Source organism: Leucopleurus acutus, assembly GCF_964270905.1.
Source record: "Leucopleurus acutus genome assembly, chromosome: 2".
In the NCBI taxonomy this organism is placed as follows: domain Eukaryota; kingdom Metazoa; phylum Chordata; class Mammalia; order Artiodactyla; family Delphinidae; genus Leucopleurus; species Leucopleurus acutus.
The window spans coordinates 5928437-5944965 of NC_139143.1; the positions used below are offsets into that span (position 1 = coordinate 5928437).

The 16529-nt window shown below is 36.9% G+C and overlaps 1 protein-coding gene across 2 annotated transcripts in view; it reads right to left on the minus strand.

The window, feature by feature from the left end:
* Positions 1 to 793: 793 nt before the first annotated feature.
* The window catches only part of LOC309973051 (complement factor H-like), a 93184-nt gene continuing 77448 nt past the window's right edge, over positions 794 to 16529 (minus strand). For both annotated transcript variants that reach the window (XM_082856971.1, XM_082856972.1), the window contains 6 exons: positions 8003 to 8212; positions 7105 to 7278; positions 6226 to 6402; positions 4986 to 5159; positions 1671 to 1853; positions 794 to 1211 (listed from right to left, as the gene is read on the minus strand). In XM_082856971.1, coding sequence (XP_082713097.1) covers positions 1003 to 1211; positions 1671 to 1853; positions 4986 to 5159; positions 6226 to 6402; positions 7105 to 7278; positions 8003 to 8212 — 1127 coding nt within the window. In that variant the 3' untranslated portion in view covers positions 794 to 1002. The remainder of the gene's footprint in view (positions 1212 to 1670; positions 1854 to 4985; positions 5160 to 6225; positions 6403 to 7104; positions 7279 to 8002; positions 8213 to 16529) is intronic.

The following is a 16529-nucleotide window of genomic DNA, read 5'->3' on the forward strand; positions in this document are numbered from 1 at the left end:
TAACGATAGTTATGCAACCAATTTGATTCTAATTCATCTTTTTTAATATATTATTATTTTATTGATTTTAGTGTAGTATCTTTAAATATATTTAGTTATTTATTATTTTTGGCTGTGTTTGGTCTTCGTTGCTGCGTGCGGGATTTCTCTAGTTGCGGCGAACGGGGGATGCTCTTCGTCGTGGTGCACGGGCTTCTCATGGCGGTGGCTTTTCTTGTTGCGGAGCACGGGCTCTAGGCTTACGGGCTTCAGTAGTGTGGCACGTGGGCTCAGTAGTTGTGGCTGGTGGGCCCTAGAGCGCAGGCTCACTAGTTGTGGCGCACGGGCTTAGTTGCTCCGCGGCATGTGGGATCTTCCTGGACCAGGTCATGAATCCATGTCCCCTGCACTGGCAGGCAGATTCTTAACCACTGTGCCACCAGGGAAGTCCTCTAATTCCTCTTTATGTGAATTATAATGTGTGCTAGATAGGCGTCTTGTAAAAGATCATGTATTTCATTATTGTTTGGTATATTTATCTATTGACGGATGAGCAAAAGTAAGAAATAACTACTTACATGTAATTACTAATATAGGTATTACATAGTTTGCATTTTACATGTTTGTAAAGTGATGTTATTTTGAAAATGGAGACAAGTATTTCTTCCCATTTCTTCTGAAACAGAATCTTAGGAAACCTCAGAAGTTATGGAGAAATCTTTAGAAAGTTAGGAAACTGATGGATGAAAGGAGGTACTGAAGTGATTGCATCTAATTTCTTGCCGTAGATGTTTTATCAACAGGACACGTAGCATTTTGGTTTGCCAAGTTTTAATGAGGTGCTTTTAAGAAGTGATTAGTTGGTCTCCAAGATTATAATTACATCATCCCTATAATGTTTAACATGAAGCTGATTTATGAATAGAGATGAGTTAAACAATACTTGATAAAAAGAAACTGAGAACTGGAATAATAATGAAAAATTCTGAATACATGTACATATTTCAGTTTTACAACTGCACTTTAACGACAGTTTCGTTGACAAGTAGGATATGCCAGTTTTCCCTCCCGACAGGTTGTTCGAAGTGCAGAGCTAGGTGCCTTTGTACAATATCCACTTTTACACTTAAATTCAACAGTGTCATCTGTTTTAGAATAAAGTTTTTTATCGCTTTTCCATCTTAATTCTATGTTATGTTTTTCCATCATTTCTTCTGAAATTATACATGCATCTGAAGTTAAAAAAATAAACATAAACTGTTAAGTAGTATACAAATATTTTCCACAGAATTTCAGGCTTTCAAGTAGAATCTCTTGCTCTGGTCCAAAAATTCCTTCTCAAAACCTTTTACAAACCATTTCATTGAAAATCCAGTATGTAGTTTCCATCATTTTAAACAGTTAATGTTGTAAGAATGAGGTACTATTTTTAGTGTAATAATTAAATGTTATAATCAAAGATTCATAATGTCAGTTATCATATGAAGAGCTTTCATTAAGGAATCTTTTGTTGCTATTGTTGCTTGAACAGGAAATTTTCAAAATTTATTTCCACACATATTATTAGTTGGTAGTCAAGCATGCAACAGAATGGTTGGTAGTTAATCCATGAAAATTCTATTATAAACAGCTAAACATCATACTCAGTACACCGATTTTCCCAGGATCCACAAGAAGATTGAAATATTTACCTAAGCACTTTGGTGGTTCTGACCACTCTCCATTCTGACATACTATGTATCTTTCTCCCTGAAGTTCATAGTAGGACTGGCATTGGTACTCAACTCTCGATCCTGGAGGATATACTGGTGCCGGGAATGAGGTAATGTCTCCATTGTCTATTGGTGGGGGAGGCCCACATTTTCCTTTAGAGTCTAAAAAATACGTTTGATTTATTGAAAGAGAAAAAACAGAAAAGTAAACCCCACAGTTTAAAATAAAAAGATAAAAATGTAGCCTAGTATGTAATAATCAGGCTTTTGATTTCTGATGACAGAAATGATTTATTGAAGAAATTTGAAACACTTAAACGAAAAGGCACATTTTTAAGTCCCTACTTTTACCCCACAAGAAAGTACACATAATACATTAACAAATATGTCTGCTTTGCAGTGTTCTGGTATTAAAACATGTTTTCTTAGTGAATATATGCTGGACAGATGGATAACTAAGATAAAAAAAATATCCTTGTATACAACATACAGCAGTGTCTATTGAATCTCTAGTCATATTTATTGATTTTCATTTTTATTACAAAATGAACATCAGCCCCAACAGCTGCTTTTGTAAAAGTCAAAGAATTACAGATCTCAATAGTGGGAGAGGGAATGCTTTCTTCCTTTTCTGGACAAGATGAGGTAGAAATATTTCTGCTTATTGCATCTGCTCTGTATTATTTCTGCTAACTAAAAATCCTGAACATATTATAATAAACCAACTCAGGAGACTGTGAAAGATGTAGAGAAGATATCTGGTTAGAGACGTTGGGATTCAAGGAATTACACTCCAGAGACTTGTTTGGGTTTTCCTTTTCCCTTCTTTTTATCCTGGATGGACCACTGAGACTGCAACCCAGAAATGATAGCAAGTTCAGAAAGAAAATTAAAAAAAAAACAGTCCCAAGAAGCACTTGGTCTCTTTAAGCAAAGTCCCAGGAAAGGATCAGCATAGTAAGACAGAAACAGTTTTTACAATCCTGACTTTCTCTAGAAATACACCATAGAACCTAAGACCAACCCATCCCCACCTTGATCAGCAGGGGCCAAGTGAGGAGTCCAGACTTCCACCCACATGGTGAGGGAAGAAGACACCTCTCCCCTTTCTCCAGGAGCCAGTGGAGGCCAGGTGGGAACCCTGGACTTGCACCCTGCATGGCAGTAAGGGAGGTCTGATAAATAAAAGATTTCAATAACATCCTTAATCTCAATACATAATACCCAAAATGTCCAGAATACAGTTGATCATCACTCATCATACCAAGGATGAGGAAAACCTCAAAAGAGAAAAAACAATCAAAAGAAGACAACACTGAGATGACATACATATTGAAATTATTGGGCAATGGTTTTTAAAAATCCAGTCAAATTGATAGAACTGGAAAATAGAGTAATATAACTTTTTAAAAAAACACACTGGATGGGCTCAATAATACATTGCAGATGGCAGAAGGATAAATAAACTTGACTATAGACTAACTTTGAAAATAGACTGAAAAGAAAATGGACAGAGCTTCAGGAACCCATGGGAAAATAGAAAAAGATTGGAGACCCAGAAAATGAAAAGGAAGGGGATGAGATGAAAAAAAAATGTAAAAATAATGGCTGAAAATTTCTGAAATAGGGCATAAGGCACAAATCTACATAATAAAAAGCTAAGTGAATTCCAAACAGGATAAATCCAAAGAAATCAATGTCAAGATACATCAAAATCAAAAAAAAAAAAAAATCAAAAAAAAAAAAAAAAGATACATCAAAATCAAATTGCTGGAAATTAAAGAAAAAGAAAAAAATCTTAAAAGAGCTAGATAGATATTATGCAATACTTATATGGAAAAGGGATTCAAAAACTGGTAGGATTTTCATCCATGAACATAGAACCAGAAAGAAGTGACATCATTTTTTCAGTGCTGGAAGAAAAGAATTGTCAACCCCAAATTCTATATTGAGTGAAATATATTTTAGGATTAAAGGGAGAAAGAAAAATCTTTCCAGACAAAGGAAAACTGAGAGAACTTGTCTCTAGCAGATCTATACCTAAAGAATTGCTAAAGCAATTCTTCAAATATAAAGGAAACTAGAAAAGGGATTGAGACTTTAGGAAGGAAGAAAAAACAATGGAATTGGTTTTTAAAAATAAGGGTAAATATAATAAGAATATCTTTTCCCTAATGATTTTGTTAAATTAGGTGTAAAATTATGTCATTTGAAATGTTGCTCAATGTATATAGAGAGAATACTAAAGACACTTATGTTGAAATGTGGGGAGATAAAAAGAATCTAAATGGAAGTAAGGTTTCCACATTTCACCTGAAGTGGTAAAATGTCAATACAAGTAGGGAGTGATAAGCCGCTTATGTGGATCTTAATACTTGGAGCAACCGCTAATAAAAACATGACAAGACATATACTCCAAAGCAATGCAGATGTATAAAAATTAAGTTATTTATAATGTTCAAAAACCCACAGGGAAGACAAGAAAAGGAAATGGGTATGAGAAACCGAGGAAACACACAGAAAACAAATAATAAAATTGCTGACATTGTCCCTATTATGTTAATAGATATTTTCAATGTAAATAGCCTTAATATATCAGTGGAAAGACTGAAAATGGCAGGGTGGACACATAAACAAGATTCATCTTTATGCTGTCTACAAGAAAATCACTCTAAACATGAAAACATGTTCAAGTGGAAGACTGCAAAAAATACATACCAGGAAAAAGTTAACTTGAAAAACTAGAAGTGGCTAATATATTTCTTGGTTTGGATTCCCTTACTTCCTGAACTCTAAACACTGAAGTGTCCCAGGACCAAGTTCTCAGACTTACTTTTTTTATGTGTATACTAATTCCCTCAATGAGTTCAGCTAGTAACATACCTTTAAATATCACCCATATGCTGAAGATGCCCAAATTTAAGTCACATTCTGTGATCAGGCCCTGGCTGCCTATATTCCATGTCTCAAAGTGGAATTTCTTGGGCTGTCAAATGTACTTATGGTATCGTTAACACATTTGTTCACCAGGAAGTAACTGAATGTCTTAATATTTAAGATAAGAAGTGTTCCAAGATTCCAACTGTTCAAATCTGGTCAACTCTTTCAAACAATAAGTATGTCAGATCACTTATTCAGTCCACAAAAGAACTGGATTTTAAGCACCTTCATTTTATTTGCATCAAAAAAGAATTCCATAAGAACTACTTCATTATACATTTATATCAACATATTTTGTCCCTAATATATTCTCTAAAATTGGGGGGGGGGTGGTGGTGGTGTAAGATACTCTACCTTTGCACTGAGGTGCTTTTGTCCAAGTTCCATTTAAACATATCACATCTACCTCCCCAAAAGGGTAGTAAGGCCAGATGCATTCATAATATACTCTCTCACCATTTTGATATCTAGACTTCTCATTTTGTATAATAGCATTTTCCACTTGGGGTGGATTCACACAGGAAACATCTAGATAGAAAGAAAAATAGTATCTCTAATATAATGATCATTATGAACAGCAAGCTACCAAGTGGGATGTCACATATATTCCATATGGTCATTTAAAATCAAGAGTTAATCTGTCATGAAAGACTGCTAATTTTAATAAACTCACATGTAAGTTTGAGGATAAGGAGATAAAGCAATATTTTTTAGTACAAATTAAGCTTCTGTATCTTAAATCTCTCCCCCATCCTTCACTAGAAGGTTGATATACATTTTTTAGGCCAGTGAAAATGAAAGCTTTTCTGGACATCTCTTTCTGAGTTTAGTAAATTAAGTGATATAAATTATATAAATTCAAAATGAATTTATGAACCATAAGAAAATCATAATAAAAGATCATTTGACATCAGGATTCGGTTTATAGTCATCCTGTTTATGAACTGTAACTTTAGGCCCTTAGAAAAATAAACACATTAGGTAATTCTTTAAAGACTTGATCAAGAGTTAGCATACTTTTAAGAATACCGTAATTGAAAGAAGATGATTAATTAAAAGATCCAAACAAAGATCTGGAAAACTAACAGAAAAATAAATGTATGTATTTATTAAAATGCTCTTTAATAATATACTTTTGCAAATGCTTCAGTATACAACAATGAGTAATGTGTAATTCATCAATGAGATTCAGGTGGATATAAAGTACAATACACTGTAGCTATGGTTCCTAAACTGAAATGTGCATAGAATCCCTTGGGAATCTTTAAAACAGTTTCAGGGTTCCATCTCCAGAGATACAACAGGTGTGAGTGATACAACAGGTGTGAGTGAGCCTCTGAATCTGTGCTTGCATGTCTAATAATCTTCCAGAATATGCTAAGACTGCTGTGTCAGGGGCTGTGCTTTGAGAATTATTGGGCTACAAGACTGAGCACTGAGTACACAATTCCATCCCTTTTTATGTTCAGGCATAAACCTTCTTTGACTTGACCTGAAAATAATCTGTGTCCATTTTATGATGGTAGAGGCACTTTTCTGTATTATGTTACTTAAGATACTTTAATAAATAAAGTTTTAAAATTTACCAAAGTACCTCTGCATGCTGGCCTTCCTATCCATTTGCTCTTAATACACTGTATAGTGTTGGCTCCTTCCAATTGATAAGATGGTAGACATTTAAAAACCACCTGTTCTCCTGACCTATACGATTTCTTCTTCCGGTCTATGAGTATAGCATCATCAAAGCTGGGTACGTTAAAACAATCTGTGTCTGAAAAAAAGAAAAAAAGTATTTCTTTAGTACATCTTTAAAAATAATAGTGGCCAATAATTATATTCTAGAAAAATAGATATACACATATCAAACCGATGAATACTGTACAATATTTCTCTTACAACTTAAAATGTTAGATATCTTGACTTAGTTACATTGATTGTGTCTATATTCATCAAAACTATAACATGGGAATGGTGATACTCAAAGAGACAGGGATGCCTTTGATGTTTGAGACCACACTTCTCATATTTAAATTATTTTTCCCCATCACAGGTCACCTACATTATGGATGTGTTTCTTTTTTTTGCTTCTGTCAAAGTCTGTTCCCTTGAATTATGTCAAATATCTTAGAAAATTGTATATCATAAAGAAATAACTGATAAATTAACAGTAAACTGAGTGCTGATAAGACTGATGAGCAGGGGCCAGCTGTGTTATAGGAACAGAGATCAGAAGTCTGAGAATGTGTATCAGAGGATGTCCAAAGTGTACACAAGATGATGTGATAGTGAGATAATTTAGTCCATGAATCAAACTTTTATTATTACTAGGGTTATTAATTCTCTACCAGAATCCAGAACTTTCCAAAGACACCTTGTTTAATTCTAGAATTACAGCTTAGTTTCATACTTGTGCCATTTATGTCCTGAATTAAAGATATTTATCAGCCTCAGAATAAAATAAAATATACTATACTTATGCATTCCGGTGGAAGGGACCATTTTCCTCCTAAACATCTTATAGATGCAGGTCCATCGATCCCAAAACCTTCATCACAGTCGTATGTAACTTCTTCTCCATCTTGGTAACTGCCTTTCTCATTAGATACAACACCATTCTGAATCAAAGGTGGAAGTCCACAAGGAAGTCCTAGGAATAAATGAAAGAACGATTTCATGTTTCACTAACTCTGAAATTTAATTTGATGTACTGCTTGCCATATTTGATAGTTTTACTTGAAAATAATAAATGATTTTACAGGAACTTCCATCACATTGCAGAGAAATGCACAAATGCACCCAAAAATCACCATTCTGGTGTGTTTCCAGCTGTCCACTTGAACAAGAACTTGAAACTAAAAATACCAATATATTTATGAATGAGACTGTCAGTGCATCTCTAAGCAATTATGATTAATAAAAAAGAACACACTGAGACTTCATCACCTTAAGAAAAGTACTATATATTGTAAGACATTAAAAGAGACATTGTAGGAAGAACGTAAGTTTTTTTTGAAAAAACTTGGTGGCAACGCATACATTGCAACTTATATGAATAAATAGGAATATAAATAGGTTTAAGTATATGAATAGGTAGGTTTACTTTTTTTACACATACAGCATTAATACAAAAGAAAGTGCCAGATTTAAAAGTGATTCTATACTGAACTGATGAAATTAACAGAAAATGAATATACAAAAATCGATTAAATGTATAAAAATATAAATTATATATTAATACATAAATGACCTATAAATATATAAATAATTGATATATTTAGGAATCTAAAGGATTCTGTTCCATGACTTTGATGATAATTGATTAGTAAAGAATGGTACTGAAAATAGAATTTTGGTTTGCATGCTGTCCCCACCTACACAATGAGGTGGAGAACTCCACTTTCCCATGTGGCATGTTATCACATTTTCTTCAGATATACTGAAACCATCTTCACAGGTATAACTTAACTTGGTGCCATGTGCATAAAGCTTGGGTTCAAATGTTTCTCTCCTTTCTTTTGCAGAGCTAGATGAATTAATCGTTCCATGGTCTATTTGAGGTGGTTGAGAACATGGAAGTTTTTCTACATGAAGAACAGAGATCAAAGGGTAAAGTATAAGTGTAATGTTTAAATTAAAAATACATTAAAATAAGAATAATTTGTGGCTTCCCTGGTGGCGCAGTGGTTGAGAGTCCGCCTGCCGATGCAGGAGACGCGGGTTTGTGCCCCGGTCTGGGAAGATCCCACATGCCGTGGAGTGGCTGGGCCCGTGAGCCATGGCCGCTGAGCCTGCACATCCAGAGCCTGTGCTCCGCAACGGGAGAGGCCACAGCAGTGAGAGGCCCGCGTACAGCAAAAAAAATAAATAAATAAATAAAAAATAATCTGAACAACTTAAAGAATTTTAAAGCTGAAAAATATTTGAAACTTGCAAGGTATTTGTCTCCATAAACACTATGCTGCTATCCACTTGTTCAGTATGCCCCTTCATCCTTTTTTTAAATTTATCTTTATTGAAATATATTTGATGTATAATAGTATGTTAGGGAGAGGAGTCAATATAGTGGACTAGGAGGACGTGGAATTCATGTCTCCGCACAATTAGGGCACCTACCAGGCACCATCGGGGGACCACGGACACCTAACGGGACAGGAGGAAGCCCCAGCAACCAGGTAGGACGTGGGTCATGGGGGGAATGAGGGGGGAGGAGAAGTGGAGGTGGGATGGGACTGGCGCCCCTGAGGGGTGGCTGGGGGAAGGGAAGGGATCCCTTGCCCAAAGGGGGAAATTGGGGAACCATTGGGAGGGCAGAGGATCAAAAGAGAGCGTGGCCAGGTTTCTCCTGCCCTCTTGGGCCTCCAGGAGGCTACTGAGATCCCAGGACTGATCCTCTGGCAACCTAGGCCCCCTCCAGCTGTGGAGGTCCTGAGCGAGTGGGAGGGTGGGAAGGGAGAGCAAAAGTAAAGCCTGGACCTCTGGGACTGGCACCCTTGAAGGGCGGCTGGGGGAGAGGAGGAGTTCCTACACCCAGCAAGACCCACCAACAGTCAGGGGTCCAGCAGGAATGGGGGAGACCCTGGGGGAGACGTGGGGGGAACACAGAGGAATGGAAGGGAATGCAGCCAGAACTTTCCCTGTCCACTTAGGCACTGAGGAGCCTGTTGGGCTCCTGGGCCTAATCCACTGCCCTTGGAGCCTCCCTCCTGCGGCTCAGAGCCCAAGCCCCATCCCTACACCCCATCAAGGGCCCTACCTCTATAATTGGAGACCCCCTCTGAGACCCACTCTAACCATGCTGGGCCTAAATCCCACCCACACACCCTCAACCAGGGCCTTACCTCCAAACTCTGGAACTCCACACTCCATAGGCAGTCCTTTAGACTTGCTGTCTGTCTGCTTCCACTTGAATGATGCCCCACCTAGGCCCCACCCCCAAGGCCTTTTCTGGCTGCGTGGGTCCTGGGCCTAGGCTCTGCCTCATGCTCAAACGTCAGCCTCCCTGCCTAGGTCCCACTCCACCTTAAACTCCGCCCCTGCCTAAGTTCCATCTCTGCCTAAACACCTACTCCCCATAGCCAAGGTTTTTTCTTTTTTTCTTCCTTTCTTTTTTTATCTTTTTTTCTTTTTTCTTCTTTTAGATTGGGGCTCTGTTTTACCTTGTTGTTGATCCATTTATATTTTTATTTTTTCTAATAAATCTTTTACTTTTCTAATTTTATTTTATTCCTTATACTTTGTCATTGTTCTGCTCCTTCTGGCTTGTTCCCCCACCCCCTTTTTTTCTGTTGTGGTTTTGTTCTACTTTATTGCAGTTGTTTCAATTATATTTTTATTTTTCCTAATATAGTTTTTATCTTTCTAATTTTATTTTGTCTTTTAGTCTTTGTTATTGTACAGCTCCTTTCTTTTATCTTTTATTTTTTTTATTTTTTTAATTTTTTTTGCCTTACCATGTGGCTTGCAGGATCTTGGTTCCCAGGCCAGAGGTCGGGCCCAAGCTCCTGTGGTGGGAGCTCCGAGTCCAAAACTCTGGATAACAGAGAACCTCAGACCCCAGGGAATATTAATAGGAATGAAGCCTCCCAGAGGTCCTCATCTTGGCACCAAGACCTGGCTCTATCCAACTACCTGCAAACTCCAGTGCTGGATGCCTCAGGTCAAATAGCCAGTTAGACAGGAATACAGCCCCACCCATCAAAAAAAAAAAAAAAGAAACGACAAAAAGTTATGTTACAGATGAAGGAGAAGGTAAAAACCTACAAGACCAAATAAATGAAGACGAAAGAGGCAACCTACCTGAAAAAGAGTTCAGAGTAATGATAGTAAAGATGATCCAAAATCTCGGACACAGAATGGAGAAAATATAAGAAACATTTAACAAGGATCTAGAGGAACTAAAGAGCAAACAAACAATGATGAACAACACAATAACTGAAATTAAAAATATTTTAGAAGGAAGCAATAGCAGAATAACTGAAGCAGAAGAACAGATAAGGGACCTGGAAAGATAAAATGGTGGAAATAACTACAGCAGAGCAGAATAAAGACAAAAGAATGAAAAGAATTGTGGATAGTCTCAGAGATCTCTGGGGCAGCATTAAACACACCAATATTTGAATTATAGGGATCCCAGAAGAAGAAGAGAAAAAGAAAGGGTCCGAGAAAATATTTGAAGAGACTATAGTCAAAAAATTCCCTAACATGGAAAAGGGAATAGTCAATCAAGTCCAGGAAGCACAGAGAATCCCATACAGTATAAACCCAAAGAGAAACACACTGAGACACATATTAATCAAACTGTCAAAAATTAAATACAAAGAAAAAACCATTAAAAGCAGCAAGGGAAAAACAACAAATAACGTACAAGGGAATCCCCATAAGGTTAACAGCTGATCTTTCAGCAGAAACTCTTCAAGCCAGAAGGGAGTGGCAGGACATATTTAAAATGATGAAAGGGAAAAAACCACAACCAAGATTACCTGTCAGGGATCTCATTCAGATTCAATGGAGAAATAAAAAGCTTTACAGACAAGCAAACGCTAAGAGAATTCAGCACCACCAGCTTTACAACCAGCTTTACAACAAATGCTAAAGGAACTTCTTTAAGCAGGAAACACAAGAGAAGAAAAGGACCCACAGAAACAAACCCAAATCAATTAAGAAAATGGTAATAGGAACATATATATCAATAGTTATCTTGAATATAAATGGATTAAATGCTCCAACCAAAAAACACAGAATGGATACAAAAACAAGACCTGCATATATGCTGTCCACAAGAAACCCACTTCAGACCTAGAGACACATACAGAGTGAAAGTGAGGGGATGGAAAAAGATATTCCATGCAAATAGAAATCAAAAGAAAGCTGGAGTAGCAATATTCATAACAGATAAAATAGACTTTAAAATAAAGACTGTTGCAAGAGACATTAAAGGACACTGCCTAATGATCAAGGGATCAATCCAAGAAGAAAACATAACAATTATAAATATTTATGTACCCAACATAGGAGCACCTCAATACATAAGGCAAACACTAACAGCCATAAAAGGAGAAATCGACAGTAACACAATAATAGTGGGGGACTTAACACCCCACTTACACCAATGGACAGATCATCCAGACAGAAAATAAATAAGGAAACACAAGCTTTAAATGACACAATAGATCAGGCAGAATTAATACTTTTAGTACATTCCACCTGAAAGCAAAAGAATACACTTTCTTCTCAAGTGCATATGGAACATTCTCCAGAATAGTTCACATCTTGGGTCACAAATCAAGCCTTGGAAAATTTAAGAAAATTGAAATTATATCAAGCATCTTTTACGACCACAATGCCATGAGATTAGAAATCAATTACAGGAAAAAAAACAGGAAAAAACACAAATACATGGAGGCTAAACAATGCACTGCTAAATAATCAAGAGATCACTGAAGAAATCAAAGAGGAAATCAAAAATTACCTAGAAACAAATGACAATGAAAACACGAGGATCCAAAACCTATGGGACTCAGCAAAAGCAGTTTTAAGAGGGAAGATCATAACAATTCAAGCTCACCTCAAGAAACAAGAAAAATCTCAAATGAAAAATCTAACCTTACACCTAAAGCAACTAGAAAAAGAACAAAGAAAACCCAAAGATAGTAGAAGGAAAGAAATCATAAAGATCAGAGCAGAAATAAATGAAATAGAAACAAAGAAAATAATGGCAAAGATGAATAAAACTAAAAGCTGGTTCTTTGAGAAGATAAACAAAATTGATAAACCGTTAGCCAGACTTACCACGAAAAAAAGGGAGAGGACTCAAATCAATAAAATTAGAAATGAAAAAGGGGAAGTTACAACAGACACTGCAGAAATACAAAGTATCCTAAGAGACTACTACAAGCAACACTATGCCAATAAAATGGACAACCTGGAAGAAGTGGACAAATTCTTGGAAAAGTAAAACCCTCCAAGACTGAACCAGAAAGAATTAGAAAATATAAACACACCAATCACAGGTAATGAAATTGAAACTGTAACTGATAATTTCCAACAAACAAAAGCCCAGGACCAGATGGTTTCACAGGCAAATTCCATCAAACATTTGGAGAAGAGTTAACACCTATCTTTCTCAAACTCTTCCAAAAAATTGTAGAGGGAGGAACAATCCCAAACTCGTTCTACAAGGCCAGCAGCACCCTGATACCAAAACCAGACAAAGCTATCACACACACAAAAACTATAGACCAATATCACTGACGAACATGGATGCAAAAATCCTCAACAAAATACTAGCAAACAGAATCCAACAACACATTAAAAGGATCATACACCATGATCAACTGGGATTTATCCCAGGGATGCAAAGATTCTTCAATATATGCAAAACAATCAATGTGATACACCATATTAACAAGCTAAAGAATAAAAACCATATGATCATCTCAATAGATGCAGACAGAGTTTTGACAAAATACAACACCAATTTATGATAAAAACTGTACAGAGAGTGGACATAGAGGGAACCTACCTCAACATAGTGAAGGCCATGTAAGAAAACCTATAGCAAACATCACTCTCAATGGTGAAAAAATGAAAGCATTTCCTCTAAGATCAGGAACAAGACAAGGATGTCCACTCTTGCCACTATTATTCAACATAGTATTGGAAGTCCTAGCCACAGCAATCAGAGAAGAAAAAGAAATACAAATTGGAAAAGAAGAACTAAAACTGTCACTGTTTGCAGATGACAGGATACTGTACATAGAAAATACTAAAGATGCCACCAGAAAACAACTAGAACTAATCAATGAATTTGGTAAGGTTTCAGGATACGAAATTAATGCACAGAAATCTCTGACCTTCCTATACGCTATCAACGAAAGATCAGAAAGTGAAATTAAGGAAACAATCCTATTTACCATTGCAACAAAAAGAATAATATATCTAGGAATAAACCTACCTAAGGAGTCAAAAGACCTGTACTCAGAAAACTATAAAACACTGATGAAATAAATCAAAGATAACATAAACAGATGGAGAGATATACCATGCTCCTGGATTGGAAGAATCAATATTGTGAAAACGACTATATTACTCAAAGCAATCTGCAGGTTCAGTGCAATCCCTATCAAATTACCAATGGCATTTTTCACAGAACTAAAGAAAGAAATTTTACAATTTGTACAGAAACACAAAAGACCCTGAGTGGCCAAAGCAGTCTTAGGAAAGAGAAACGGAGCTGGAGGAATCAGGCTCCCTGACTTCAGACTATACTACAAAGCTACAGTAATCAAGATGGTATGGTAGTGGCACAAAAACATAAATATAGATCAATGGAACAGGAGAGAAAGTCCAGAGATAAACCCACGCATATATGGTCACCTTATCTTTGACAAAGGAGACAAGAATAAACAATGGAGAAAAGATGGCCTCTTCAATAAGTGGTGCTGGGGAAAATGGACAGCTGCATGTAAAATAATTAAATTAGAACACATCCTAACACCATACACAAAAATAAACTCAAAATGTTTTAAGGACCTAAATGTAAAGCCAGACACTATAAAACTCTTAGAGGAAGACATAGGCAGAGCACTCTATGACATAAATCACAGCAAGGTCCTTTTTGAGCCACCTCCTAGAGTAAGGGAAATAAAAGCAAAAATAAACAAATGGGACCTAATGAAACTTAGAAACTTTTGCATGGCAAAGGAAACCATAAACAAGACAAGAAGACAATCCTCAGAATGGGAGAAGATATTTGCAAGTGAAGCAACTGACAAGGGATTGATCTCCAAAATATACAAGCAGCTCATGCAGCTCAGTATCACAAAAACAAACCACCCAGTCCAAAAATGGGCAGAAGACCTAAATAGACATTTCTCTATAGAAGACATGCAGATGGCCAACAAATACATGAAAAGATACTCAATATTACTAATTGTTGGAGAGATGCAAATCAAAACCATGGTGAGGTGTCACCTCACACCAGTCAGAATGACCATCATCAAAAACTCTAGAAACATAAGGGGCTTCCCTGGTGGCACAGTGGCTAGGAATCTGCCTGACAATGCAGGGGACACAGGTTCAATCCCTGGTCCCGGAGGATCCCACATGCCGCGGAGCAACTAAGTCTGTGTGCCATAACTACTGAGCCTGTGCTCTAGAGCCCATGAGCCACACTACTGAAGTCCGCATGCCTAGAGCCCATGTTCCACAACAAGAGAAGCCACTGCAATGAGAAGCCTGCACACTGCAATGAAGAGTAGCCCCCACTCGCCGCAACTAGTGAAAGCCTGCACACAGCAACGAAGACCCAATGCAGCCAAAAATAAATAAATAAATTTAAAACAAAACAAAAAAACAATAAATGCTGGAGAGTGTGTGGAGAAAAGGGAACACTTCTGCACTGTTGGTGGGAATGTAAATTGATACAGCCACTATGGAAAAGAGTATGGAGGTTCCTTAGAAAACTAAAAATAGAACTACCATATGACCCACTACTGGGCATATATCCCGAGAAAACCATAATTCAAAGAGATACGTTTACCACAATGTTCACTGCAGCACTATTTACAAAAGCCAGGACACGGAACCAACCTAAATATCCATCAACAGATGAATGGAGAAAGATGTGACACAAATTGAGTTATTTGTAGTGAGGTGGATGGCCCTAGAATCTGTCATACAGAGTGAAGTAAGTCAGAAAGAGAAAAACAAATACCGTATGTTAATGTATATATATGGAATTTAAAGAAGCGGTACTGATGAACCTAGTGGCAGGGCAGGAACAAGGATGCACAAGTAGAGAATGGACTTGAGAGCATGGGGGTGGGGGGAGGTTGAGATGAAGTGAGAGAGTGGCATGGACATATATACACTACCAAATGTAAAATAGATTGCTAGTGGGAAGTAGCTGCATAGCACAGGGAGATCAGCTTGGTGTTTTGTAACAACCTAGAGGGGTGGGATAGGGAAGATGGGAGGAAGGCTTGGGAGGTAGGGGATATGGGGATGCGTGTATACATGTGGCTGGTTCACTTTGTTGTATGGCAGAAACTAGCACAACATTGTAAAGCATTTATACTCCAATAAAGGTGTGAAAAAAATAAATAAAAAAAATATTGTGTTAGTTTCAGGTCTACTACATAATGATTCGACTTTTACATATATTATGAAATGACCAGCAGGATGTCTAATAGCAATCTGTCCCTATACAAAGTTATTATAATATCATTGACCATATTCCTTATGCTGAATACACATCCCCCTGGCTTCTTTAGAGTCTACGTATATGTGAGATCATGTGGCATTTGTCTTTTTCTATCTAACTTATTTTACTTAACCATAATACACCCTAGATCCATCCATGTTTTTGCAAATGGAAATGTGTAATTTTTATGGCTCAGTAATAGTTCATTTTGTGTGTATATATAAAACATCTTCTTAATCCACTCCTCTATCAATGGACACTTAGGTTGATTCCAAACCTTGGCTATTGTAAGTGATGCTGCAATGAACATTGGAGTGCATATATCTTTTCAAATGTTTCTGGTTCCTTTGAATAAATACCCAGCAGTGGAATTGCCAGATCATATGGCAGTTCTATTTTTAGTTTTTAAGGAAACTCCATACTCTTTTCCATAGTGGCTGCACCAATCTACAGTTGCACCAACAGTGCACAAAGATTTCCTTTTCTCCACATCCTCGCCAACACTGGATGTTGTCTTTTTGATGACAGCCATTAAGACAGGTGTGAAGGGACATTTCACTGTGGTTGTGACATGCATTTGCCTGCCTTTTAATGATGTTGAGCTTCTCTTCGTGTGTCTTTTGGCCATCTGTATGTCTTCTTTGGAAAAAATGTCTATTCAGGTCCTCTGCCTATTTTCTAGTTATTTGTTTTTC